Genomic DNA, 27,837 nt, shown 5'->3' with positions numbered 1-27,837 from the left:
GTTCTTTAATTACTAGCTTTATGGGCACAAAAGACAGAAACAACCTGATCATCATCTCCTGTTTGAGAAACTGCACTTTGTTCAAAATATGCAGAAACATCTGTCCTTTTGCTTTATTATTTCTGCTGCTTTAGCTTTTTGCTCCCCTTGCTATGGTGTCACCCACTGCTACGTTACCATTAACACTCATGAGCTGACATTTGTACAAATGCATTTTTATTGTTTTAACAGAACCAAAGAAAGGTTGAAAACATTAGACTATACAATACATTTTGGTTTATAAACAAAGTTTTATAGTGGCAAAACATTTCTAAGTGACATTCATGGTCTTTTTTTCAAATTTTTTCTGCATTTCAGGTCTGAAGACCACTAGAGTTCAAAAAAGCAGTAATTGCATAAGGTGGCCAAGGATCTCAGGTTGTACAAAACAGGTCAAGAACTTATAGCAAACATTCTGGAAGGATATCAAAGGCAACCATGATTCATAACTTTCCTGCAAACATTCCACAATAAACAAAAGGTGATCTTTGGCATAAACAATTATGTATTAAAGGCATTAGTAATATTGCATTAATATCAGTCAAGCAACTAAACAGTGATGCTAAAAAAAATATCTCACAGAGAAGCCTGAATTGGGGGAGGGGGAAGGGAGGAAATGTGAGGAGCATTGAAAAGTAATACAGGAAGACTACTTAGAAAAATCCTTTAAAAATAACCCCTACTTAATTCAGTGTTTGTTATTTACTATTAGATAGAAATTACTACATTACAATTATGTTAAAGATCTGGTACAAACCAACCAAATGCAAGACATTCAGGTTAAGGCTCTGGCACCCCTTCCTTCCTCTTCCCGTTGCAGGTAATTGCAGGAAGAGAATATTAAGGAAAGATCCGAAGTACCACATATTCCGTAATACCCAGACACAAGGAGTGAATTAAAGATGAACACATGCTTTCTCTTGCTAAGGTCAGGTTGAGGCAGATGTCGTATAATCAGTATGACTTCCCTTTTTAGATAACAGTGCAACAAAGGGGGTGGAGGGGGAAAGTCCAAGTGTAGAATAACAGTTGCAGACAGGTAAACTGTCAGGTTCCTCCTCCTTTGAGCTGTTAAGACTGAGCAGTTCTTCCACCAGGGCACTTCTATTAAAGGTGGTTTGATCATGCAACACTTCAGCAAATTAAGAGGGTATCATGAGGTCAGTGTACAGAGACTCATTCTAAAACAACAATCCTGCTTTCTGTCAAATGCCAAAAGAGAGCAGGAAGCAACGAAATGAATGTGTGTGTGTGTATATATATATATAGAGATATAAAAAATATGAAGGCATGTTCAGTTATGGGAGGATAAAAGCATCCCAAGTTTATTTTAACAATGAGAGGGATGGGGGATTTTGTTGGGGGGGGGTTTAATTGTTATGGTTTTGTCCGCCTTTTTTAAGACTCAGTAACACTTTGTGCAATTTCCTATTATTAGACCTTGAAAAAAGATGCTGAGCCTCCAAACATCAAGAACAGTAAAAGTAGCCCAGTATATTTTGCATTACTATTTGCTGGTAGCCATTAGGCTGCCTAAAAAGAGTTTCATGTCACTGCAGCTCTTCTTTGAAACCCTACGGGTTTCAAAAAGCTCATACATTGTTGGAAACCAGGGCAGTGAAGCAAAAAGTCTTTTCTAATTCAATATCTTTATCTTTTAATTTTCGCCTTGAGTGGCTGGAATAACATGAAATGGAGGGAAGAGTTAAAAAAGAATAATTGCATGTGCTCATTTGGTTTTCGGAAGGAAAGAGCCAGCACGTGGCTTTTTCTGGTCCTGGACATGCAGCTAGCTTAAGAGAACCAGGATTTTCCAGCTCACTACGTTACTGAATTGAACAAGAAGGAAAGGTTTCCATGAGTTAAGGTCTCCAGCCGTAAGGCTCAAGCTGTCAACAGTGTGCCACTAACATCCGCTGCAAAGCATTTCAGTACAGCACAAGAGTTCTGGAATGCCTACCCACAGGGTGACTGGAGGGTGGCAAAGACAGCTCCAGTTTCTGTTAAAATACTGCTGCCAGGCACAAGTCAAAAGCAAAGAATATCATTTCAGACATGGAATTGTAATCCTCAGTTTACAACTGTTCTGCTGCCCTCCCACACCTTTTAATGTAACCCCCCTACATCTTCCATCATTTCTGCATGGTTTTAAACCAGCCAGCTGAAATCCTGCTGAAGTGTTCAATGTTTCTGTGTCAATGATTGTCCCTAAAAAACTGCCAAGTAACCAATAGTGTCCTAGACTCTCAACACAAGCTTAAAGTGAGGTCCATGTTTTATATCATCACATGGAAACTACTGGAATATACAGTGCATAAATGAAATGTGCTTCTGGGAGTACAGAATTCATCAAGAGAATTTTCAAAGCAAAAAAAGATAAAAAAATCAAGGATACGAACTGTCTACCATCGGAAGCGATTTTGAGGTGTTGGATATCAAATGTGTTCCGAAGACATTTGAAATGCATTCTCTTATAATTCATACCCTTAGAATGGGGCATTAGCACAAGCTAACCTCAAGCTCATGTATACAGCACCTTTCGCTGTTAATATATCTCTTCTGTTTCCAAGAAAAAAAAAAAAAGGCATTTTATGTTACAGAAAACAATACTTATGTGGCAAGTGTCTACTGATACCAGGGGGTCTTTCTGACCCAGCGAAGAGTGAATCCAGCATCTGTTCTTATCTTAATGGATGCTGCTTCAGCTTCTCTCACAGTTTCCTTCACAGACTGCATGAGATTCTGGGCATTATGAACCAACATCTCAGTTGCCTGGCAAGAAAAAGACAAATTTCCAATGTATTGGGAAATACCATGTCCAGGAGAGCAGTATGGAAACCCATTTGCACGAGGACCCCCAGTACAAGCATCTTAAGTAAGTTTATTGCTGAATTAAACTATGAAAAAATAAATGGAACATTAACTTCTGGAAACCAGCAAGTGGTATCCTGACTCAAAACAAGACTTTCCCATTTCTTGCTGTATATTTGTGCAAAATCAGAATAAAAACTGAGTGTCTCAAACTAGAATAATCTCTCAGAAGCCAAAACTGCAGGATTTCAATTGAAAACATGCAACTAGAAACTAACAGAACTGCCAATACTCAAGATGTTGTTGGAGAACAAATATTTTCAGTACACTCCACCATAGGATGCTCCTACTCCTCCAATGTCAAACCTGCTGTATTTGTAGAAGCAAGTTCTTCAGCTCGCTTTTCACTGTTAAGGAAACCAACAAGTTGTTCGTATAAAAATTTGAACCAGAGTAGCTTTGTGGCTTGGGAAGGATTGAAGTTCCTCTGTTAAGCTGTAGCTTTTGAGTCAGAAACCAAGGTGTTATACTAAAATCATCATCATTAAACAGCTGAGGTAAGCCGCCAAACATTGAGTTCGCAGAACACACCCGATACAACACGCTGTATATTTTTTCCCCACTAAACTGATCAACATTTCTACAACAGCATCCATTTTTACACCTCTTACCTGTTCCGACTCTTCGTCGCTGATGTTAGTTCTGCCCAGCATGGTAGCTTTGACAGTGGAGAGAATTTTCAGTTGTGTGCTGATGGTTGGGATTCGCTCACAGACCTAAGGAAGGGAAATAAAAACCACTTCACGTTGTCAACTGAACCAGTGCATTATCTGCTGGGTTTGGGGTTTTTTTCAGAAAACTTTTTGATTTTGTTTTTACTATTAGATGAGGAACAAGCATAGAGGGGATCTTAGAACCTGCAAGTCTTCCTGACAAATACTGGTAAGTTACTTGAATCTTATTTTACTTGCTTTGGGAATTTTTGGGAGGGAGCTAACATTCTTCCTTTCCTCCAGATGTTCCTCAAGGGTCTGCTTGGTTAAGAATGCCATGATGTATGTTTAGCTGAGACTGAAAAACTAAAGAGTGTTATATTTCTGCTACTATTCATTGATACTTAGGACAGACCAGTGTTCATAGCACCGTAACTTTCAACACTTCTTTGGACACTGGCACCTTCCACTCACCTGTAAACAAATCCTGACTTAACCAAATATATATGGCCATGGGATCTAAAACCAGACATAGAACTCGACAAAACTTTCCAAGCCAAGGAAAGATACACAATTTACTGCCACAATTCCTGTGTTCACTCACACCAAGAGAGGAAGAGGTGGGAAGGGAGCAGTTGAGGCATTTACAAGTTAACTCGTTACCTGCAAGAGGTTTGTTCTAATGCGCTTGTCAGTGCACTGCTTTGCCACCTCTTTGGCTAACCGAGTGACTTCATCTGATGCCTTAGCAATGTCCTTTGCACACTGAATGAGGGCACGCTTGTTTCCACTGCCTCCTCTCACCAGGCGCGACATCTCCGCCATTAGCAGCGCCATTCGTTTAGCAGCAGCAATGATGTCGTTACCCTGAAGAGAAGAAGAGGAGTTAGCATTCACGCCACCACAGGTGCTGCACAGAAGTCATGGCTCAATGGCAGCCTACATTTTGGTAGCAGCACTTTGAAGAAGTTAAGAGTGGAAGAACCATTTGTGAACAGAGGTTTCTTCAAGGAACAGGGAAGATCTGCACTAATCATACGTTTCTAACAGTTTTCTCCCTAACACTCAGGAAAAACTTCGATTCAAAACTGGAAAAGAAGTGGTAAAGAGAAGTGTTAGTTTTGTCCATGGAATGAGAGTTACTGCTCTGCTGGATGGGTTTTAAGATAAAGCATGTTATTAGGATTTGGAATTCCAGATTTCCCAAAAAAGGCTTTAAATTAAAAGTGTGCTAAATAGCTTGTTAAACCCAATAGCACTAATGAAGTTAAACAGTGTAGCCATAACAGTTGAGCATGAAATTTTCAGTGGCATCTGAAAATGAAGTTGTTAAAGCATCAGCTGTGCTGCTATGCTGCGAAAGGAAAAATAGAAGAGAATTGGTAACATACAAAACTTTTGCCACAGGTAATGGGGAAATGGGATGCAACTGTTCCTTTTCTTTCTGTGGGTTTTTTTTTTTTTTGGTTGGTTGGGGGTTTTATTTTGTTTTAAGGTATTCCTTGAAAATCTATCTTCCTTTTTGACAAAATCTCCCCCTTAAAAATAAAGCTTCCAGGAGAGAACTACATAATAGTTCAAAAGATAATCTAGTGATATTTCTTACATTAAAATCCAGATTTCTTGTACATCAAAATTAGTCACAGAAATACCTCTGAGAAATATTTGAAACATGAATTACATAGGAATAAGGCAAAACCATTTCTTACACACTGTTCCAGAGAGAAACCTGGTGAAAGAAAAAGCAGACCTAGATGATCAATTGTTAGTAGTCTGTTAGTGTATTTAGACTCATCTTTGTAGAAAGTTGTTAGACAAAAGTGAACTATCTGGTGCCATGAAGCATTCCTATGGTGTGGATGAAGTATTAGCAGTGAGTTAAGGATTAGCACACTCTTTCCTCAGTATAATTCCACAATTAATGACTGATGAAGTTTGGAGCAAAGAGTACACAGCGAGAACCCAACTTAGCAAATGTATTCTCTGTCCCTATAAGCACGTACTCCCATGACTCATTGCTGGCAAATTCAAGAAGATATCCCAGATGTTTTACAGATACAGACAACACAAAAGGCTGAACTATTTGTTACCATGACCTAATAGCTAAACATTTTGCTAGTATAACCAGTTAGGATGCAAATGACATAATACAAAGTTTTTCCATGTTTTCACGTAGGAAGATCAAGAAATTAGGACCAGTGTCATTTACGAAGCTCTCTAACAAGTTATCCAAGCATCAGAATCTGTAAAGGACAAGAACATTTTTAAAACCCTTTTTGAATAAAATAGCTTAGTATATCTATCTATGTAAACATACATACACATACACCCCCCTCATCTTTGTTTGTTATGGGACACCAACCTTATTTTTGCAGCATGCTATGAAAAGTGACCAGTCTTGCAAACATTTGTGCTTAGACAAAGGAGACAGGCTACTTGTGAATGTCTGAACCTCGTGTTAGATTTCCACTGGTTTGGTATAAATACAATCTCAATTCAGCAGCTAACAGCATTCAGTGCAGCTTCTTCATAAAAGAATTCTCTCAAGACCAGCATTTGCAATACAGCCAAGTGCAAGCCAGCAGACAGTCAGTCCTCTTCGATAAACACTGCCATACAAAGCCATTCCTTGTTGTTGGAAGGTATTTTAATTAACGGCATCAGTGGAGGCCAAGCACAATAGGCAGGTTAAATGACTTCTTGAATGCTGTATACTCTGATGTATCTGGAAGTCATTAAGAAACCATTACCCATGGCTTCCCAGGTAGCCCCAGTGAATGGAAAAAAAGAATAGGGGGAGGGGAGAGAAGACAGCCCCTATTACAATTTGAAAACTGCCATAACAAAGAGGAACAGGCAGATGCAAAGGGAAAAGAAGCCTTTGAATATTAATAAGTGACCCAAATCAAGCTTTAATCCGGCACTGACAAACAAGATCTAGCAAACTTGTGAAGCCACTTTCAGTCCTTAAAATGAAGTGCAGACACACTTATTCATTCAGAATGGCCGGGCCCAGCAGGGATCAAGAGTGATGCAAATGTGTCAGCGTTCCAAATGGCTGGATGCACACGGATCAGTCCCCGGGGAGACTCGGGAGTACCTTACTAGACCACTTGGTTGCTTCCCGATGTAGAGACTGAGCAGCAGCCAGAATGGGCTGGTTAACGGGCTGATTGGTTGGCATTAACAGCAGCTCAGGCTCGTAATCATCTTCAATGTCAGAGGGGAGAGTGAATTCAACATCTGCATCATCCTCCTCATCTATATCTACACCAGCCTCAGCCGCTTCATTAATCACAGTCACAGGCTTTGCAGGTGGCAGCAAGGGTGGAGAAACAGGGAACAGTTAGTACAAGAAGCAGAATTTGGTAGAAGAGCATGAACTGAGCTGTTTTAGTGACCAAAACATCTTCTTGGTCTCTCAGGGTCTGACCAGGCAGCTCTAGGATCAGGTCAGAGGGAGGAAGTAAGTAATACAAGATTAGCAGAAGGAAACAAACATTTCACCTGTGGACCAAAGTTATCAAAAGTAGAAAGAAGTTACAATTCAAAGGTGCAGCATCATTTTTCATCTGAGGATACAGCTTCTACAGACAGAGGCTGGCTTGCAGAACAACATTTCTGGGAAGACAATGGTGAAATGAATGGATTTTCTGTTTAGATGAAAGCTGGTTTGACTGCACACAAGCAGGCACAGCAGCTGATGACTCTGGTATTTGCGCAGACAGAAAGCTTTGTATGGAAGCTGTTCACATATATGTGCTAAGAAGAGACAGCAGCATGATCACACAAAACCCACTGACACTGCTTGCTCTAGAGTGAAAAAAAAAAAAGGGTGGAATGAGAGACACTGTAGAAATGAGTATTAAAAGTATCATGGATAACATGAAAAAGAACAATACTTATGAAAAGAGGAGATGATACTGAATGTTATGAATGCTGTGAATATTACACTTAAAAAATACTGAAACAGGATTAGCAGAATAAAAGGATTATTAAGCATATAATACTGTTTTGCCACAGTATGTTATGTTGTATCCATTACCTTGAAAGAAAAAAAAGAGGGTTAGGGTAGAGCACAAGGAAGAGGTAAGTGGTATAACAATACAGGCATTTATAACAAAGCAGCACTTCAATACAAAAATATTCTACAAGTTTACCAGCTGTATTTCCTTGACTATAGCCAAGTATGATAAAACTCAAACTACCAAAACTAATGCATTTTCAACTGTGTTTTGCTTAAGATATGGCCTTTTATAGAAAAAAAATAAAACCAACCAAACTACAACAACAAAAACACACAGAAGTTTTGGAAGGAAGCTGTAACTGTCGCATGCTGCCAAATCAACTTATCTTCAAAGACAAATTCTATTTAATTCTTCATCTAACAAAAGGTTTCCAAATATCCCTCATTCTCCCGTTTATCCAAATGAGAGGGAAAAGCAGGGAAAGCCAAAGCAGTAGACTGTGTTCAGTTTGTGCTCCATGAGAGAAATGGAGTATATAAAAGCCCAGGATCAACTCAGTGGAGTTCTTGTAAAGAAGGAGAAAAAACAAATCCATTTTAAATCTTACAAGAATGAAGAACATTATCAAAATTCTTTTAAAGACTAAGTACTTGTTTACCCCTCCATAAGCATAACGCATGGTAAAGTACCTCAAAACTACCTTCTGAGATGACCAATACATTCCAGTATTATCCCTTTAGTAATATAAATATGTATTTGGTATATCTAGAAGTATGGGAAAAATAAAGCTTTTCATTTTATGGAAGAGACACTCAAACTGATTTGCAGGACTTCTTCTGTATTTTATCTGTACTTCCAGAATGAATGTTCCTTAAGCACAAAGCACTTCAGTTGATTCTGTAAGCTATTCAAGTTTATCTTCTCATTCAACATCTAATATAATGGAGAAAAGTGGAGATTTTAAAAGACAAATTCTGACCTTTAATTTATACCTGCAGAAGCCTAAATCTCAGAAGCTCAGTCACTCAGTTGCTGCCAGAGGGAAAATATATTTCTTTGGGGGAAAAAAAGGGAGAAAGCAAAGTAGTTATAAGACTGATGAGTTCACACTGCTTTGCCACAGCACTGAAATGGTAAGGAAACAAAGGATTTTGACCTTGATAGTGAGTGTGACTCACTACAAAAAAGAGACCAGGCCATCTAATACATGGCCACTTCTGCAATCATAAATGCACCAGATTAATGGCAAAGTAACTTGAAGCTCCTTCCAGAACTAAGACAAACCAGCTCATGGTTCCTGCTGCTGGCATCTGAAAAGTCTGTATGGATGTTGCAAAGTCACTTAAATATAGCCATCAGCTTATTAGTGGCACTCTAGGCAATACTAGCATCAAGATCACACACAGCTTAGCATACAAGGCATATTTGTGTTCACCGAGGTATGTTAATAAAGCATTCTAGCAATTCTGAGTATTAGAACAGTTGACCCTAGTTCACTGCAAACTTCAAAGGGTTTCTAATTTCAGCAGTGTTTTTACTATTTGTTCTACTATTGGAAGTCTCAGTGACTTCCTCTGTCACTGGGACAACTACCTTTGGACCAAACACACTGATCCTAACAAAACAAACAAAAACACATTCCTTTCAGCACAAGACACTTATAACAACTTCTTACCTTGCTAGACCATTTCCGGGCTTCATCATGCAACTGCCTAGCAGCCATCATCATGGGCTGATTAATAGCTTCTCCTGCTTTCTGCTCTGGGAACTCTTCATCCTTTTCTTCAGGTGGCGGTGGTCTGGGCGGGGGAACCTCACCTTCTGGCAGTGGTGGTTTGGGAGGAGCAAGCTCATCAGTCAGCTAACAAATGCAAAAGTCTTATTCAGTGCAATGAAATAGTACACAGACTGAGCAAAGAATGGTGTCACAGCAAGACGTGACTGCATGACCTCATGCCTTTTTCCAAGTGCCCCGTTAAAGGAAATACCATGTTTTAATGTCTCCTTTTGAAAGCTGGATTGCTATTTTTTAGACTTAAGGCTACTTGTATGCACGGCTGGCCAAGACAACGCATTTTATTAGTAAGGAATAAAAATATACTCAAGTAATTTCAGAGTGCAATCCACACACCAGTGACAACTGTGTCTTGTATTACAAACTATGCTGCACTTACATGAAGATGCTCAAGGTCAGGAGGAGGAGGGGGGAAGTCTGGTTCCTGAGGCTGGAAGGCTTCTCTGACTTTGGCCACAGCTCCCAGAATTCTGTATCCAGAATCCAGGAAACTCTTCTGCAAACCTGAACAAAAATTCCATTACCAGTTTAATAGCATTCTGTAATATTTACAACTGCAACAATACCCCAAAAAATTGTTTCTACAACATACTGTGCCAAGTACACTTAAAAACTACCAAAACGGGGGGTTACACGTTTCAAATGTTAGTGTCATATGCAACATGCACAAAATAAAGCCTAGACTGAGTAAGTCACAGTCAATAGCTGAAGTAATTTCTAAAAGAACTTCTAGAATGAAAGAAATTAGGTAATACATTCTTACATAAAGTAACATTACTGATAACTAGTAACAAATACTTGTAATAAAGATTATGAAATAATAAACAAGAATGCTGAATCCTTCTCTCTTGCTTATGCCAAAGGGCCTTGATTGCATTTTAAAAGAGCAGGATTCAGCAGTTTGTGTTGTGACCTTGATTTCACCGTTCTGAGATTTATGCGTACACCATATTTGCATAAAAGGGGACACACAGCTGTACAAGACAAAATGAGCACTACTTCACATCACTTCAGCTAGTGAAAAACAACCATTTTAAAATAGCTGACTGAACCCTTACCGGGATCAGAAATGTTTCCTGCCACTGCTTTAGCATCCATTACCATCGGTGATATAGTTCTGCTTAGCTCATCAGAGGCTGCTTTAACAGCTTCCCGGAACTTAGGATCTTCTGAATTTTCAACCTCCCTTTTTGCCACCAGTAGGATGCGGTTTGCTCGCCTAGCAATGCTGGTGGCACCAGCTACCAGCATCTGAGGTTGAATGTTGGCCATCGCAACTTTACATTTGTCAAGGTCTTTCTTAATAGCCTCTTCTGATGCATCCAACAGAGATTTAGTATCAATGGCTTCATCCACCAACCCTAGAATAAAAGTTACACACATTAATATTCTAGTTTCAACTGTGGAAAGGGATATTTAGTATTCCAGAGGCTGCTCACAACCAGAGAAGCAAGTTATTTCTAAACTGCGAAGGGGCAGAAGGGGCCACGGAAATCAGACCAAATGTATTACCTCAGTTCTACTTCAATTACGTGGTACATAAGTACCACAAACATGGTCAAGCTTGCTCCCACTAATGACATGCCAAGCTCTTACCCATCTACTGTGGAACGCTGGACATTGCCCAAGTCAAGAACAGGCTTACACAATATATGCAGCAGAGATTCCCTCCTCTCACTAACTTTCTTTAAGCGTATTCAGTACTTTTTACCTCTCCCATTCATTCAAAAGGAAACATCCCTCTGACTGTGCTTTTACTTAAGGGTGATATATAGCAATAAGGCAGTGAGATTTAAAATACCCACAACTTGATTATGGGGATGGAAAAGGAGGCAGTACAGAGTCAGGAGATAAGCAGACCAGTGCAACAGATCTGCACTTTGGAAACACTGAGGTGTCTCTGCAAGATTCAGCAGCTTTGTTTTTATTCACTGCTTTCATCAAGCTGTTACAATATTTTGAACATGTTTTCTTACCCCCACTTAATTATCCATCCTCATTCAACGTGCCAAGATTAAACAGAAAAAACCTCAAGTTGCTACAGTGATACACTGCTAGAGTTGCAATCTCAATGAACAGTCATCATAGAACGGTTTGGGTGGGAAGGGACCTTAAAGATCATCTGGTTCCAACTCCCCTGACATGGACAGGTATTCTACTTTTCCCCGCGAAAGAACTAAAGCTGAATTTGCTTCCCTCCAGCTCAGAATTAACACATTTGAAGCAAGCTGCTTGTTTATGCTGTAACATATACATATTTCTGGAGTCAGAAAGCACATTTCCATTTCTCAATTTATTTTTCATCTATCACTACTCTTATGCATGTTTCATCAACCCAAACAGAACAGGGAAAAAGTTCATACCAGCTAGTTAGCCACAAGTATAATCTTCAACAAAGATTCCTATTTTACCTGTCATTTTTTCTACATTATCAATCCATTGGTTTTTCATAGTCTCAAAATGTTCATAAGCAGCTTGATTTCCAGGATTTCTCAGGAGGATACGAGCAGCTGATACTACCTGCCAATGGAAAACATTTTTAACTATGGAAGTATCTGTACATAACAACATCACACAGTCTTGAAAATGCATGTGTTTTTTCAGTGCTGGATGTGTAGCTCCTCATTTGGAATACCAGTTCATTAATTCTAGTTCAACGTCTAGCTGCTTGAAGATGTACAATTCTTCTGGAATCTGTGGACGCAAATACTTTTTTTCCTGGAACTTATATTACTTGGAACATATATTACATGCTAATATATCTTAAAAACACTTCTTGAAAGCACTAAAGTACAATACTTATTACACCACCAAACTTTAAGATGGAAATTTAATTTGGAAACAAAAAATTCATTAAACAGCACTTTTTTCACTTACATGTTTTACTAAGCCTCAAAGTAATTTTCTTCCAAAGATAAGTTACTAACATTTCTTGTGTTAGTTGAAGAATAAGACCTGTCATTTAAACAGTTTCTTCTACATAATATCATATACACAAGTATTTGCCATTCCCCTTTTAAGAGCACCAGCACCGTGGTCTCTGCTGGTATTAACATCTTTCTCTGAGAACAGAAGCATGAAGACAACTCCACAGAAGTAGTCCCTGGCCCATTTAATAGCCCTTTGAGACTAAGGACACAAACCTGAGGGGTAAGTTCCCTTGCAGATTTCACCGTTGCCTGAATGCCCTCCACAGTAGTTTTATTGGCAGTTCCAACTGCAGCTGCTTTTTCTGCCGTAGCTCCCAGCCTAGCAGCATGGTTTTCAAAGTTTGCTGCTCTTTCATCAAACACCTAGTTGTCAGAAGAGAAAATACATGAGAAAAAAGACTAACCTCCCTATTAGAACACACAATTTCTTCAGTGCCAAACACCAGCAATACCTTCATAACATCCAAATTAATTCTTCTTCTGAGAGGATGCAAAAAGACACAAAAGCTTTGAACCTGTTTTATTTTTTTAGTCTTTACATTACTGGACTTCCTTTACTAACTCACTCAGGCAACAAAGGATGCTGACACACTTTATAACTTTGAGGTACTAAGTACACTGATTTCTGACAACTACTTTGTAACAAATATCGTGGTAGAACTGTTTAAGCTCAGAGATGAATTTTCAAAACCATAATCCAAAAGTAACTATATTTGGAAGCTAAATATGGGGGGTTATCCTAAAAAATGAAGCTTCACATTGGAAAAAAAATAACCTTCTTCCACAGTTCTTAGTTATTCAAGGCAGAATACTTGACAAAAGGTTCACCTGTCATAAAGCTAAATTCTCCAAGGCCTTGGGAATCATTTTGATCATGTTCAAATGAACTAGCCAAACAGAGCTGCCAGACACAGAGTTTTAGATACTTCATATGCAGCCAGTAGCTTTGAAATACAAGAACTGTTATCCAGCAACAGTTAAATCTGTTCACAGAGAGTTGACAAATCCTGGTATGAATTTGACTATTTTAATCAGCTTATATAATGTTGAGATACACAGTCTGCTAACTAGTGTGTCAGTGATTTTTGCACAAGAATTTTTAGCATGCTGAAGGCAACATGGTACGAACATCACGGGGAGAAAGCCTTGCCATCAGTTGAAGTCAGGGCCAATACAATTTCTAGGGATATACAGCACAATTCGTAATCTCCAGGAGGCCAGAGAGATTTGCATGGCAATCATTCTGCTGCCACAATTAATAGCGTGTATCACAAGCTTGAGGAAAAAACATACCAATTCATTTTTCAAACTACTGAATCATTTTTCAAAATACTGATTCAGGTAAAATTAAACAATAATGAAGCTTCCCAAGGGAACCAGACCACCTGGGTGTACTTGCCTCATCTCTATTGGGAGCATCAGAGGGAGCAGTGGCTGCTACTGCTAACAATTTAATAGGAGTTGTGGTGTCACTAAAAATGTCAGAAACCTCCTGGGTCATTGCCTCTTGCATCCGTGCTTTCAGATCCTTAAAAAAAGGAAAATTATTAGCATATGATACAGGACTATTAAGTGCTTAGGGATTCAAATCCCATAAACCTTCTTGCATATCATGCATTTCACTGCACAAGAGCAGATTTTTACCTTCAGTGAGTCCTGAAGCTGAGCAGCAACTGCCCTGGCCTGAGGAGATTCTCCCTCCCCTCTTGCTGCGAGGTCAGCTAGCTGAGCAGCCAGCTGGTCTACACGGTCACATTTGGCAAGCAGGTCTTGACGATAAGGTCCCATCATGACGTTGGCTAAACGACGACCTTCTGCCACCAAACCCCGAATTGCTGCCTGGCCTGCAGTGGAAGAAGTCATGTAGCATTAACATACAGTGGAACAAGAAACCGAAAGCATAAATCAAATGCCCCATGAAGTGACACTTCAGAATTCTGCTTTTAAAAACACTCCTCTAGGTAGTAGAAAGGATCTTCTGCAGTTTATCATTGAATAACTGCAGTTCAAACCCATAGACAGATTCAACTCTCACCTGTTTCTTTTGCTTATTACAGCAACTCTGGCTAGATGCAGCCTTTTTAACTAGGGTGGTCTGACAGAAGTTAACCATTACAGTTATCAGGTATTCCTACACTACTACTCTGTTGACTCCAATAGAAAGCACTTGCAAATTCCAGGTACTGCAATTCGTCTCCACATCATTACAAGCCATTAGAAGATGAGCAGGAAGAGCAGAGGAAACCCAAGTAGAAAACCCAAAGGCCAAAGCAGAATACCCTCTCCCAGGATTCCAAAAATCATGGGAAAGAAGTGTCAAGTGTCTGGGGAGGGGGAATGTGGAGGGAAGAACCACCTTACAAAGCATCCACAGTGTGCCAAAAGTTTTTCTGTAAAAAAAAGTTATTTTTAGCATGAGGGATTTCCTTCATTCACTCACAGAAGCTTCCTGTTCTTTCACAAGAATATGTTCCTCTGTTCTTTCATTAATGTAATAGTATTCTTTTAAAAGAAGTCATCATATATTAAGTCTTTCAAAGACCTACTGAAAAATCATTCTAAGCCAATACTAACACACAGGTAATCCAAGCTCATGACCAAGTTCAAAATTACTTAGAAGGAAGCTGTCGCAGGACCTGAGTATGAACGAATCACTCGGCACTGCCACCACCATTTTAGAGAGCTTATGTTTGTGGCTGAGTTTGGTGCTGTTGCAATGTCCCAAGATGTTTTTTAATTGTTGTTTAGCATAAGCGCAGCCAAGCCAGTGCACTACACACACCAGTTCAGTATTTCAGTACATCTTGCCTAGCTTGTGTCTGCCAATTACAATTACTTTAGCCATCACTTAGATAGCACAGTTCACAATATGACTGAATGTCAATATATGTAGCAGCCCACGCTACCGAAGTGGCTGACATGTTTATAAAATAAAATACACATTCCGCCTTGTTACTTCAAAATTCCGTTTGTGTTGAAGCACTGCCCTGGGATAACTGCACACACGGTTATTTGTGACATGGTTGTCACTACTGCAGAGAACACTGAAGTTTTATCATAGCAATGAAAATATCAGGCCAAACTCCACCAGAAGTGCTGTCCAGACTGAAGAGAGTGCATCTCTGATTTATATTCTGTAGTATACATCCAGTGTTGAGAAACTTCATTTCCTTCAGCAAGCTTTCCGTATTTATGCAAGCCTCATGATTCACTAGGCACTTACAGACTTCAAGGGGGAATTAAGTTACTTTTGTTGCTTTTTCAATTAAAAACAATAAAAATTGAGTTTAGGTTTTGTGCTTTTTTGATACAACCATCTCACAGGTTACTGTGTTCAAGACAAACATCAAATTCAAGAAGGTTTTCAGTCATTGCCAAAATACATCATAAAACCTATCTACCACCTTCTTGGTCATCTCATTCTGTGTGAAATCTCCTCATCAGCAAGTGTCAAAACATGGAACTCCACTATTCTGTTTGAAATATTACATGTAAATTTGCACTTCCAAGCATCCAAGCTATCAACATCACTCAATCTTTAATTCAAGGATCTGTCGCTGGTTATTCACACAACAGAAGTTATCTTGACAGACAAGGTGTGAGAAAGAGGTAGGGAAGTTTTACAGTTATATTACTTCGTGTAAGGCCTGTTTCCACCCATCGTTATCAATTGCACGTGTCCAATGTAACTACACTGCTCAGGATTAACTGCTATAAAAACCCAGTTTTCAAGCTTTATCCACCTGCTTGCAATAGCATTAAAAGAAGTTAAACAAACAATTTCAGAAATGGTTTACAATAAACTCTCAGTAAAGCGACTCCTGAACCATAATTACATGCTTGCTGATAGCACGCTTGGATTATCTGATCACTTTTCTCTTTGATTAAAGAGCATTCTCCTCAGATAACCCAGAAACCATAAGAGAAGTGATAATTTGTAGGTCAGGCTTATCAATGTTTGTCTCCTCTCTGAAGGGCTTAAATTACTCAATTTGCTAGGGTAGATATAAATTCAAATATGAGATAGTATATTTGCATGTGTAAGGCCTGTTTCCACCCATCGTTATCAATTGCACGGCTCCAATGTAACTACACTACTCAGAATTAACTGCTACAGTATTTTTGAGACAGTATATTTGCATGATAATAAGAGCAAGGAGAAGTCTAAAGTTTGTCTGTTCTACAGCACACGTTCTACTCTTCACCAAAGCTGTTCTTTCCAGAAGACAAACAAAACCATGGGCAAGCCTGATTCAGTAATATTGCAGCCAGCATTTGGCTATACACGTCCATCCACAAATTGCAGGTCTCCACATCAGTGAAGAGATTCCACACATCCTCAGCATCTCAGGAGCAGTAGTTGCATTCCTAAAAATTCCTAACATGTTTAACCATGAAATGTGGTGGGAAGAGCACACAGAAACACTTACCTACTCCCCGATCAGCAACTGTAGGATTGTCTATCCACCTTTGAGCTTGCTCAATCTTGCCCTCCAAATGCACAGCTGCTTTAACTGGCCTAGTATTTGCTACAGCCCTGTTTGTTTTGGACTGTAAATTCTGAAGTGATGTAGCTATTTGTTTAGCCAATGCACGGGCCTCAGGAGAGTCACCTTTCCCACTAAGGAATAAAAAAAGCATAGTCACATAAAGATTATTTACAGCTAGTCCCAAATTCAGCAGGAACACACAATGAAAGGTACTTCATCTTTTTAAATAAGGTTAAATTTGACACTCAGGTCTCAGAGCAAATAATGCAGATCTGTCATCCATAAATCCCCACCTCACACTTCCCTGCTGTGGAACCTGGGTATTATATATGCTCGACACAGCACTGAGGTGGGGGAAGGCGTGGTACTGTCATTGGTAATACTGATGTATGACATTGATTTCCCACATGGCCGTCTTATGAGCAACTGCAATAATGCCACACAGATTACAAGCAGAAAAGTAAGCAGCAGCAGGACCAAGGCTATATATAAACTTGAAAAAAAGATAGCACATTAAGATTAGCAGCAGCTAAATCTCAAGGAAAGCTTGATTAAAGTGTCTAACTCATGAAGAAAAATATTTCTCTATATATTGCAACGGGTCATAGATGAAGATCACAATTTATACAGTAACTGTTTCTCCACTTCCATTCTCAAGCATCCTCTTTGCAAAACTGATGCAGAAATATAATTTCTGAAAGTCTTATCTTTTATATATTTTGCAGTTACAGCTTGGAACAATGACACTGATTGAAGTGGTAGATATTTCACCTTGCCACTTAGTAAATTGCTTAGCAAAAAACAGTGATGACATTTGTCTGTATAAACAAACTTAAAATGTCACATTATCTCCTTTATTTGAAGTGCTTTGACAATACAAAGGAGACCAGTTTTGGCTCTAGTTTGCCTGTTAAATATTCCATAGGTAGTAGAAAGAAAATATTTCTTATGTAATACAAATTTAGTTACACACTACATTTCTGCTGGGTTTGTTGGTTTTTTTGGAGGTGGGGGGGAGGAAGGGGGTTGGGTTTTGGTTTTTGGTTTTGGTTTTGAGGAAGATAGTGCAAGTTGGGCTTTGGGATAGAAATTATAAGGTTGAAGCTTCAAAACAGATTCATATTTTATAAATTACATTTTTTAAAGGATGTTAAAAAGTTAGCTCCTTGCCCCACACCCTGCAATTCTTGGCATTCAATTTTTACTAAATGCAATATAGAAACTCAGAAGTACAAGATGTCCATTCACAGTTCTTGGAGGAAAACATATTCCCCACTCAATATTCCGATTTGTTCAACACTTTGAACTGCAAATTAAGATCATTCAAATATATGATAAAACTAATACATACTGTCGTCGCAGATCTGACAGCTTGGCTGTCAAAGCAGAGATTTCGCCCAAGGAACGAAGGATATCATCTCTTTCTTTAGGCTCCTCACACAATTCTGCAACTTTCCTTGCTTCAGCCATAATTCCCCGGATATGTTCTTCTCCTTCACTGCCCCCATTGGGATCCGCAAGCCAGTTCTTCAGAGAAAGAATTTATGTATGAGTGAAGATAAACAGTAATGTTATTTCTATAGAGACTTTAAACAAAAAGAAATACTAATACAGCTTTCAAAACTGTACTTAACAGAAAATACTTTTCAAGAGCAGTTTCTCTTTATTAGCAACCATGAAGTTGTTCTTTTGTCTGGCAGATTTTCTATTTTGAAAAAGATGTCAAACTAGATGAAATCTACCCAAAGATTTTACATTCCCTCCCCAACATTTGCCAACAGTATTTTCAGACGTAAAATTAAACTAGTGGCTTTAGAGACTCATTATCTGGCTTTCAAAAAGCAAAGAGATGCTCTTGTGCTCTTGTGGCACTCTTTACAGAGCTCTTCCTAAGAAGTCTCATCATAATCTTATTCAACATATATTATATTAATGTACCTTTATATAATTATAATACACATACACACATTCAGATAAGGTATATATAGAAGGCTCATAATTTGATGACCATCAGCAGCACTGGGTGATAGGGAGAAAGATGAAGAGTTACAATAATAAAGGATCAACTAAAAGAAAAAGTTCTATTAACATTGTTTCGATTTTCTCATGAAGTTCTAAATCCTGAACTCTACACGCAAAACAGAGCCCAAGGAAAGGGCTCTGGTTTTACCCACAGGTAAATCCCTGCAGTCTGAAACGCCTCTTTAATAAGATCAGTCTATGTCCAAATTTTGGGTGTTTCCTCATATTAATTTCACAACCTTGAAACTTTTAGCAATGCTAAAAAAATTATGAAAAAAGGTCATAAGCTGAAGCAAAACTTGCAGCACCCTGTAAATTACTGAATTCAAGATTTTTCTTCGGTAAAGCAAACATCCCCTATATGTTCTTCCTAACAAGTGTCCGTGTTGTGTTTGAAAACAACGACAATAGTTCAGTACAACAGCTCTAATAGCAGTAATGTAATCATGTTCTGAAGGATTTATTAAATCATTGGTGGTACCTGAGCAGCATCAATCTTCTTAGCAATTGCCTGCTTAGAGTTTGTCATAGCCTCCAGTTTGCGAGCTGCATTCTCCACTTTTGCAGTGAGCAAATCCAGACCTTGTGACACCTGCTGTGCTTTCTGCATAGCCATGGGTGTAGCACCCTGTCCTCTGCCCGAGACAAAAAGAGCATTACAGACTGAGCTCAGGATTGAACAAAGCTCTTTTCTAAACAAAAACTTTCAAGAGCATTCCCAGCAATTTTTGCAAGAGATACAGTATTTAATCAGATTGATTTTTTTTCCCTGGGAAAACAAAAGTAACTGAGAAGGAGCACCACAACAAGAAGAGGATATTTTCCCCTTTCCAGAATTCCTCAGAAGAATGAAAATTTTTAAGTTTCACAAAGTAAGGTTATTTGAGGATACAGTTCCATTAAAACATCCAGGGCAAGGCCTGTTATCTCCTCATTTATAGATTGCTGCAAGTCAATCAGAACCTGCAGGAGTTATGTCTCGCCATTATCTAAGTGAGGATGGCAAGTCTGTAAGTGAAAATAGGATGTCATAGTTGCCTCAATCATGTTGACAAAGTAGATTACAGGCTACAGGCTGTTGGCAAGACTTTTTAAAATGGTGAAAAGGATGCTAGCAATACTGTAGGAAACAATTTGAAGACACTACCACAGTTAATTCAAATGCTTAGGAATTACAAGTTGGACAGAAAATTTTACCTCAAATACATATGCCTGAGAACATCAGTTTTGCATAAGAAATGTCATACTCCATTCCAAAATAACCTGGCTACTGGGAGGCTTTTTGAACAGGTTAACTTCATCAAACTGCTAACTTCGCAAAGATCACAGTAAGTGGAAGGATGACAAGCATGCTACTGAGATGCTAAGGTGTGTTTACACAGGCCAGAGTCTCAAGACATGTTTCTTTATACAGGCTGAATTGAAGTTATTTACATATTAAAACAACATATAAATTAACTCCTTTGTTATCCTGTCTCTTCCTTCACCTCCAAAAATTTCACACAAAACAAAGCTGACACCAGCCATTGCTTTACAAGAAGAGTAAGAGTTTAGCCTAATTTCTAACACTCTGTGCAAAATCTGGTACAAAGCAGCTCTTACATTCTCTCAGGTCAATCAGCTGGAAACTCAAGTGAAGATGAACCAAAACCAGCTTCTCATCCATTACCACTACTATAGCTAATATACATCCCTTTAATGACAATATAATCAGTATTTCTGAATTTTGGCCTTTTTAGCTTTTATATGGCGAACTAGCAACCCTCCATAGAAATAAGTCATAGAACTACTCCAAGCTTGTGTACATAGGATGGCAACACTTCAGAGCCTGGCAGTCTATAGACTTAAAGTGATGGCAGGGAATTTGTTCTTAAAGTAACTCAAAACACAGTTCTCCAAATAATTTGGATTTGCTCACTTCCTGCACTTCACTAGGATCTTAACTCAGAAGGGACATTTATTTTACATAAAAGCCAATTTGAAAGACACATGAATATTTAAGAGAGAAATATTATACCACAAACCTACTACCAGTATCCCTAATGGATCACAATGAATAGCTTTCTGGGATATTTTTAGGAGGTGGGAAGGAGTATTACACCAAAATAAAGAAACCAATGTTAGAGCATTCCAGCTTAACGATTTACTACATTGATAAGTGGCTGAAACAACTATTATACTCAAGGGAAACGGGGTTATGGTGTTCAAACTACACAACGGTTATTTCGTAGCTCATCATCTTTATGCCTTCACAAAGGAATATCATACTTCCTGCTTTCTGGCAAAGGAACAAAAGGCCATAGGACCCAACATGAAAAAATACAGTAAATTTAAAGAGAGTCATCTGCTGCCTAAAAACAAAACCCCTTGAATTCCAAACACCATTGTGAAAGAATAACCAATTTCTAATGAGGAGGCAGAAAACTGATGAAGGGCTCCGGTTAAATAAAACTCTATGCAAGAAATGCATATGAAGTTCAGCAGAATTTATCAGTGACTGATAAACTTCAAATACTGCTTGTGGTCTAAAATCCCAACTTAAACACTTTTTTAAACTAGACTATTCATGTATCTTTATGGTCATTGAGGTATACCCTCTTTGGAGAACAGACTTAACAGTAGAGTTTAAAATTTCACTTCTGCCTTATTTGGAGGCAAGTCATGTGTTTGACATTAAACAAACACCGAATTATTTACCTGAGCAGTTTTACCTATTATGATATATAATTAATATTTCACATATTAAAACATATTATTCTTATCAGAAAACACTGACATAAAAGAGGCAAAATACAACTACTGGCCTGCTCTCCCACAGGTTAGGAAGTGACATAACTGCAAGTTCAGGAAAACTGTCCTTTAAAAGTAAAAGACTTACCTCGCTCGGAGGTCAGCCAGTTGGTCGGTCATCTGGCCCAGAGTTTTGCATGTTCCCAGAATCTCTCTGCGTTCTTTGCCTGCACACAGTTCTCCTGCTTTTCCAGCTTCGTCAAGGATCTGCCTTATTGCTTGCTCACCAGCATCCCCTAAGATGCAGAGTCAGTTAGTAAAACAAATGACATTCCTTGACATGTATGAGTAAACTGTTAGTCTCATCATGTCCCACCACATCAACTGCATTAGGTTCAGCTATGAAAATACATTTATCAAAAACTATGATATACACCAAATGTGATAATCATAATGGGACAGCATTTCTGAAACAATATAGCATAACCTTAATGTGCATCATGTATTTCAAGTCCTTTAATCATTCTGCTATCATAGCTTAATTTCTATAAATAGTTCACTTATAGAATCTGTAATTCATGCTGATAAGGGAAAGAGCAACACAGCAAGATTCGTGTAGCCTTAACTTTGGCCAGTTGCAAATCTGACTTGATTTTGGCTAAAGACGATGCAAGAACACATTCCTCTTACTTGCAACCCACCCTGATCCCGTAAGTAATACACCCAATTTGCACTAAGTTCTACAGTTATCTTTGCATTTGTCCTTAGCTACTGAATTTTTAATAGTTTATTTCGTTAACTGTCAGTGTCAATGACAGAAGGCTTTGAAAATAACTGAGGTTTCTGGAATTGAGTGTGGTGAGCAGAGTGAGGTCAGAAGTAGTGTACGCAGGAACTCCACAGACACCAACAATTCACTTCCAACTTTTACAACCGTATTATTTTGGCTTCAGTTTCAGAGAAAGTCTTTCATATAAGGTCTTCCAAATTTTCCAAATGGAACAGGCCTCTACCTGGTTTTATTTGTTTTAAAGATGCATACAAAGGCAAAGCATTTATGTTGTAAAGGTGACTGTAGTCACATTATTTATGGCAGATTTTCGTGTTAAAAAAATTTATGTCAAGGCTTACAGCAAAATGGTTAAAGAGATTCTGTTGGGCAAATCTAAAGTTTCACAAATTCGAAAATATAAAAGGAGGGATTTTAGGTATTGGCAACCACTGCAGTTAAATACTGTTCAATGAAATGTATGGGGTTTTGTTTCTATTAGTGGAATGCAAAGAAAAACCATGTATGTTAGTTATAGACAGTACATTAATCAGACAACTGAAAAGAAGCAAAGCTTTCCAGATCAGTAGACACAACTTGTTTAATCTCCAGGATCTAAAGAAAGGAATAAATATAGGCTCTTTCAGATTGATCCACTATGTATGGGTTATCAATGCTTAAAGGCAATTTTGTTTTAAACAACAGAATTATTCAGACCTTTAAAAAACAAAATACTTTGTGCTGTTTTTTTTAAGTATTACCTGGAGGTGCATTTGGATCTCTCAGCCAACCCTTTGCCTGATTCATCTTTGAATCTATCAAGGCTAAAGCTCTTTTCATGGCTTCTGTGTCCTTTACAGAAGAGAAATCACAAAAATGATTCTCAAAAAAAATCAAAGCACAAATAGTCAACACAACCAAAGCAGACAGAAGTTCTATAAAGCAGAGTCTACTTAGAGAAACACACCCGCATAAGCAGCTCAAAACCCATTTTCAAACCAGCAGGTCGTAGTCACTTCTTTCCAATTAAGACAGACATTTTCATCTCACTCAAAATGCAGGAAATACGCATGCAATTTTAGTGATTTTTCTATTCCTTTATCTACTAGTGTTGTAATTTCTAAAGTCAGAATTCTAATATGCACACATCTTGGAGTTAGTTCCACTTTTTTCCTTAATGTACATTAGGGCACATACTGTTGTAACAATGACATTAGAGTAACTTTTCAAAACAGCAATTAGCCAGCAAATTTTACTACTTACTTCAGTGTAAGAGGCTGCACATCTGCATTTTTCACCTGCTCTGCTGCTTAAAGTCAAACAGTTGCTGTTTGCAGAAAAAAAGACTGCCAGCTAATTCCTGGAATTCTCAAAAATGGAGTTTAATTTCTTCGGAGACAGACACATGTATTCACATGTGGTTGCTTTAAAGCCAGAACTCTTCTGCCAGCAGCATCAGAGAAACTGCTGTTTGACTGTTATGCTGCTATTATCCAACACCTCTTTCACTAGAGGAGATAAAACCATCCATTTCTCATTTCTCTGCATACTCTTTATAATTGTACATGTGTCATCTCTCCACTAGAGGCCAGAAGTTTTCTATCTTGCAAACGGAGAGACAGCGAAAATAGTGACAAATACCTTAAGTAGAAAGTTGGGAAAAAGCCAAAATAGCTTTTTACCACACATCATGGAAATTATTTGAAATGCATACATCCCACGATTAGTATACAAACGATGAAAAGAACCCTGCCTCTTACATTATTAACTGAATTGAACTGTCCATGTCCAGTTCTTACATGCATCTGGTATAGCATAGGATGTCCTGACAACACTAAAGAACTGCCCCATTTTTCTGGAGTTGTTCATTCCGCATGCTTAGCCTCAAAGGTACAGCACTGTCAACATTTTGGCATTTTTATTCGGGCATGTTGGTCTGTCAGCTATTCATAAGGTGCTACAATATAATTCAGCAACCAACTTCCTAAAAGGTCATGCAACACTCTACTGGATAGTTTTAAGGACTGTTGAATCACAGCCTGAAAGAGAGAGAGCACCAAAAGCAGAATCATTTTCACCTGGATGATTAGTTCTCAAATCTAGAAACTGGGTCTCAGAGCTTAGGTCAGGACCTGTTTGAGAAAACTTCAGAAGGGTACGATATACACCTAGGGGTGAGAGGTAGGCATATTCTTTTAAAAGTCATCTTCTCTATAGCTTGACAACTGTGCATTTAATAGACAATAGGAGACAAGTAAATAATCACTTAAGTATTCAAATGTGTATATAAACCTTACTAGCAACAAAGGTAAGTGTTACAGTTTTCTGGTCTACTGTAGGCCTGTCTACCCAGAAATAATTTGAAACAAAGAACTAACTGAATTTTTAAACAGGCAGCAGATGTTGCTTAGTGTGTTGATGAGTTCATAGGTGTGGGATGGCTGAGAAAAGGAGTGTTGGGAAAATCATCTTTGCCCCTCCCTTTTTACCAACACAGGCTTTTGTGTTGTCTCAGCTGCTGCAGAGTTGCAGTTTCAGCAAAATCATAGAGAAGCCTCCAAGTCTAAAGTTTTATATCAGGGGACAAAATCAAGGATATTTTAGCTTCTAGACTCATGATTTTGTAATTTCTAACACTACGCAAGCTATAACAGGATCCATCTGCCCTGCCATATGAAGGCTATATAATTGGATTGCTCTGCAGCGTAATCTTCCTATCCTGTTTGGCTCTACACCCATGTTTGCAAAACACTGTCCCCTTTTCCTATTTAAAAGAGTCTGATGAAATCCTAGTGCAGTAGTTGAAGAGTTCCAGGACAACTGCTCTTAAAGCACAGATTTCCCATCCACACAGCTCAAAATGCCACGGTAAGGAATCCCTCTCAGCTTTAGTCTGATAAGGAGTTTTCATTGCAATGAGAAGAGTAATTTTTAAATAGGAAATTAGAATACATCTTTAACTAGGTTTGTTGGTACTGCACTTCTGTTTCTGCCACAGCTGCATCTCGTGTCAGATAACTGGCAAGCAACAAAGGTGCAGCAATCCTGAAACATCTGGACTTGTCTACCAATTCACATTAAATAGGAAGACAAAAGCAGGAATAATTTAAACAAAGCAACTTGCTCAAGATCTTACTGTTTGAAAGTGTCTTGATAGTCCTGATTTCTGGAGCTGTTTACATGCCTCCTTCCTTCCTAAACAGCTAAATGTGTTTAAAAATTTACTTTTTGGTATTTGCCAGCAGAATATCAGTTGCAAGCAAGAAAAGAAAAAAATTCTACAGCTATTTTGCAAGAAGTTTTATATAGAGTAGTTTTATCAGCAAAAAAGGATTCTTTCCCGCCTCTCCCTACAGTTGCCCTGTTGGTAAAAGGCATTTCATTAACAAAAGCAGCACTGCTACCTTTTCAGAAGAGATAAAGAATTTCATTAACTTAAGTTGAGCAACTAACACAACATTGTCTGAAGCGAAAAGAGCAAGTTGGCTTTTTGCAAATCAGTTCCTAAAGCAAATGAGCACTTATTCAAGATACCCATATGCCTCACTTTGGCCACTACCAAGAATTTTGAGATTATTCATGGAGCAGGTAGTATTGGCACTGCTTTGAAAAGGAGCAAAATAAATCCTACACAATTTCCCTTGTTGAATATAAAACGCAACCTCTGACTCAATAAAGTGGTCTAGTCTAGCAATATCTGCATTTCATTACCAAAGAAGGCAATGTTGAAGGAAATAGGCAAAGCCAGCCTTCTGGCAGAAGAGAGAGGTTAGTCACCACCCAGGGTTCAATCCTGGAAGATACCAGATACTTCTCAGCTTCCTACAACTTTTAACTCCCTCCATTTCTATGGAAATGGAAGATGATTAAATTATTACTTCAAGTTTATTTGAAAATAAACACTAAGAATATACAAGAGAAAACTAAACTCCTCTGTAAAATTAAAAGTTCAAGGAAAAAAAGGTACAAAGCTACAAATGGAAGAAATAAACACAGATTTCTTTTTTTTTTTCCTCCAAGGTTTTGTCAGAGATTGGCAATTGCTCAGTATTTCAATTCTAAACAGGCATACTATCTTTAAAAAAATCTAGTGTTGGTACAAGCAGAGATTATTGCAATCCAGTAACAGTAGTGTGCATTTCAGGGTCTAGAAAGACCAACAAAATATTTCACAAAAAAGCCTGCAACTCTGGCTCCATACGCTCATTCACTCCCCACTGTCTCTACTTAGATTTTGTGATACTTCAATGTATAAACAATTCAAGATATAATAATAAACATAAAATAAACTTCATCATTAACAATAGCATATACTACACAGGTAAAAATTCAAGGCTGTGCATCCCCAAATACACCTTATTTTGCTCCAGAAAAGCATGAGGAATATATCTTTCCCTTGACCGCCAGGCACAGAAGAACACAATGGTAATCTCAGGTAGAATTAAACAGGTCCTCCGTCTCCCTCCCAGAAAAACATTGAGTAAGTCAACCCGTTAGATATATATGGAAATATGGGAAAAAGGTCTGTAACAGGTGGCCATTAGCAAAACTAGTTCCCGCTTTTTCACTCCACTGCATTTTTCAATTCAAATTCTCTGTCATAACTGTTTGGTTAATGCCCAGTGCTAGAGTCCCAAATTGTGAGCATACCTGAATTCAAAAACAACGTATAATTAAGTAGTTCTCAACTCAGAACAGAAAGATACTTTGTTTATACTAGTCCACACAACATATTCATGCATTACATATAATGATCAATATTTTCCATTTGGAAACACTGCTAATACACCAATTATTTTCTTAATAAAATCCTTTATCTGCCTTGCTAGCAAGAGGAGTAAAATTTCCCAAGACTAAATTGCTAAGTTTTTGCAACAGTAAATTTTTTTAACCACAAAAAAATTTCCAAGTTTGTTATGTAAAATAAAAATTGTATTTGTATTTCATAATATGCTTAAATCCAAAAATAAAACTGAACTGAAAAAATGCATAAACAAAACTAAAGTTTTAGGCCTAGACCTGAAGAACATGAGCCTTTTGAACTGAAGGAAGGCTGCTGGTGAAATACTATGGAATGGACAAAATCCCTGATTTAATAAAGCTTTCCGGGCATGCAGAATGTTTATTCCTGCATGACTGGATCCTTTGTTTGTAGCTACAGAGACTAGTAACATAAATTAACACAAAAGCATTCAGCAAAAAAATGTGCTTTACAATCTTGGGCTAACTAATCAGACTCAGAAGGACAATCTTGATGCAGCTCAGCTCGCAATTACCATTCTCTTACTGACATCCAAATCTGCATATAGCTAGCCAGAACTATCAAGATCCTTTTAAAACTTCTTTGTGTATATACATAAGTATGGTGTCACAGCTGGCACACAAATAAAAAGTTGCACAGCACAGTCTGCACACAGCACAAAATCATGCTTTTTTGGGTTTAGTACAAGGTAGAGGTGTAGGGTGTGGAAGAAAGCTTACCTTCTAAAGGTGAGAAAAGGGTAAGAAAAAGAAGAACAAAAACAAAGATGCATAAAGTAGTCATAATAAAGAAGTGATAGTGACAAAAT

At 38.2% G+C, this 27,837-nt stretch overlaps 1 protein-coding gene across 2 annotated transcripts in view; it reads right to left on the bottom strand.

Annotated features, from left to right (window-relative positions):
* Window positions 1-194: 194 nt before the first annotated feature.
* VCL (vinculin) overlaps window positions 195-27,837 on the bottom strand; it is a 64,185-nt gene continuing 36,542 nt past the window's right edge. Inside the window, exons 7-22 of one of the 2 annotated variants that reach the window (XM_030488963.1) lie at window positions 23,029-23,119; window positions 21,647-21,794; window positions 19,250-19,403; window positions 18,098-18,273; window positions 16,687-16,877; window positions 13,901-14,100; window positions 13,656-13,784; window positions 12,470-12,619; window positions 11,738-11,846; window positions 10,385-10,687; window positions 9,706-9,830; window positions 9,207-9,392; window positions 6,664-6,870; window positions 4,227-4,430; window positions 3,522-3,626; window positions 195-2,811 (exon numbers count right to left, since the gene is read on the bottom strand). In XM_030488963.1, coding sequence (XP_030344823.1) covers window positions 2,665-2,811; window positions 3,522-3,626; window positions 4,227-4,430; window positions 6,664-6,870; window positions 9,207-9,392; window positions 9,706-9,830; window positions 10,385-10,687; window positions 11,738-11,846; window positions 12,470-12,619; window positions 13,656-13,784; window positions 13,901-14,100; window positions 16,687-16,877; window positions 18,098-18,273; window positions 19,250-19,403; window positions 21,647-21,794; window positions 23,029-23,119 — 2,625 coding nt within the window. In that variant the 3' untranslated portion in view covers window positions 195-2,664. The remainder of the gene's footprint in view (window positions 2,812-3,521; window positions 3,627-4,226; window positions 4,431-6,663; window positions 6,871-9,206; window positions 9,393-9,705; window positions 9,831-10,384; window positions 10,688-11,737; window positions 11,847-12,469; window positions 12,620-13,655; window positions 13,785-13,900; window positions 14,101-16,686; window positions 16,878-18,097; window positions 18,274-19,249; window positions 19,404-21,646; window positions 21,795-23,028; window positions 23,120-27,837) is intronic. The other variant, XM_030488962.1, reaches the window with a different exon arrangement.

Source organism: Strigops habroptila, chromosome 5 (assembly GCF_004027225.2).
Source record: "Strigops habroptila isolate Jane chromosome 5, bStrHab1.2.pri, whole genome shotgun sequence".
NCBI lineage: Eukaryota > Metazoa > Chordata > Aves > Psittaciformes > Psittacidae > Strigops > Strigops habroptila.
This window is presented reverse-complemented; position numbering and strand designations above follow the sequence as displayed.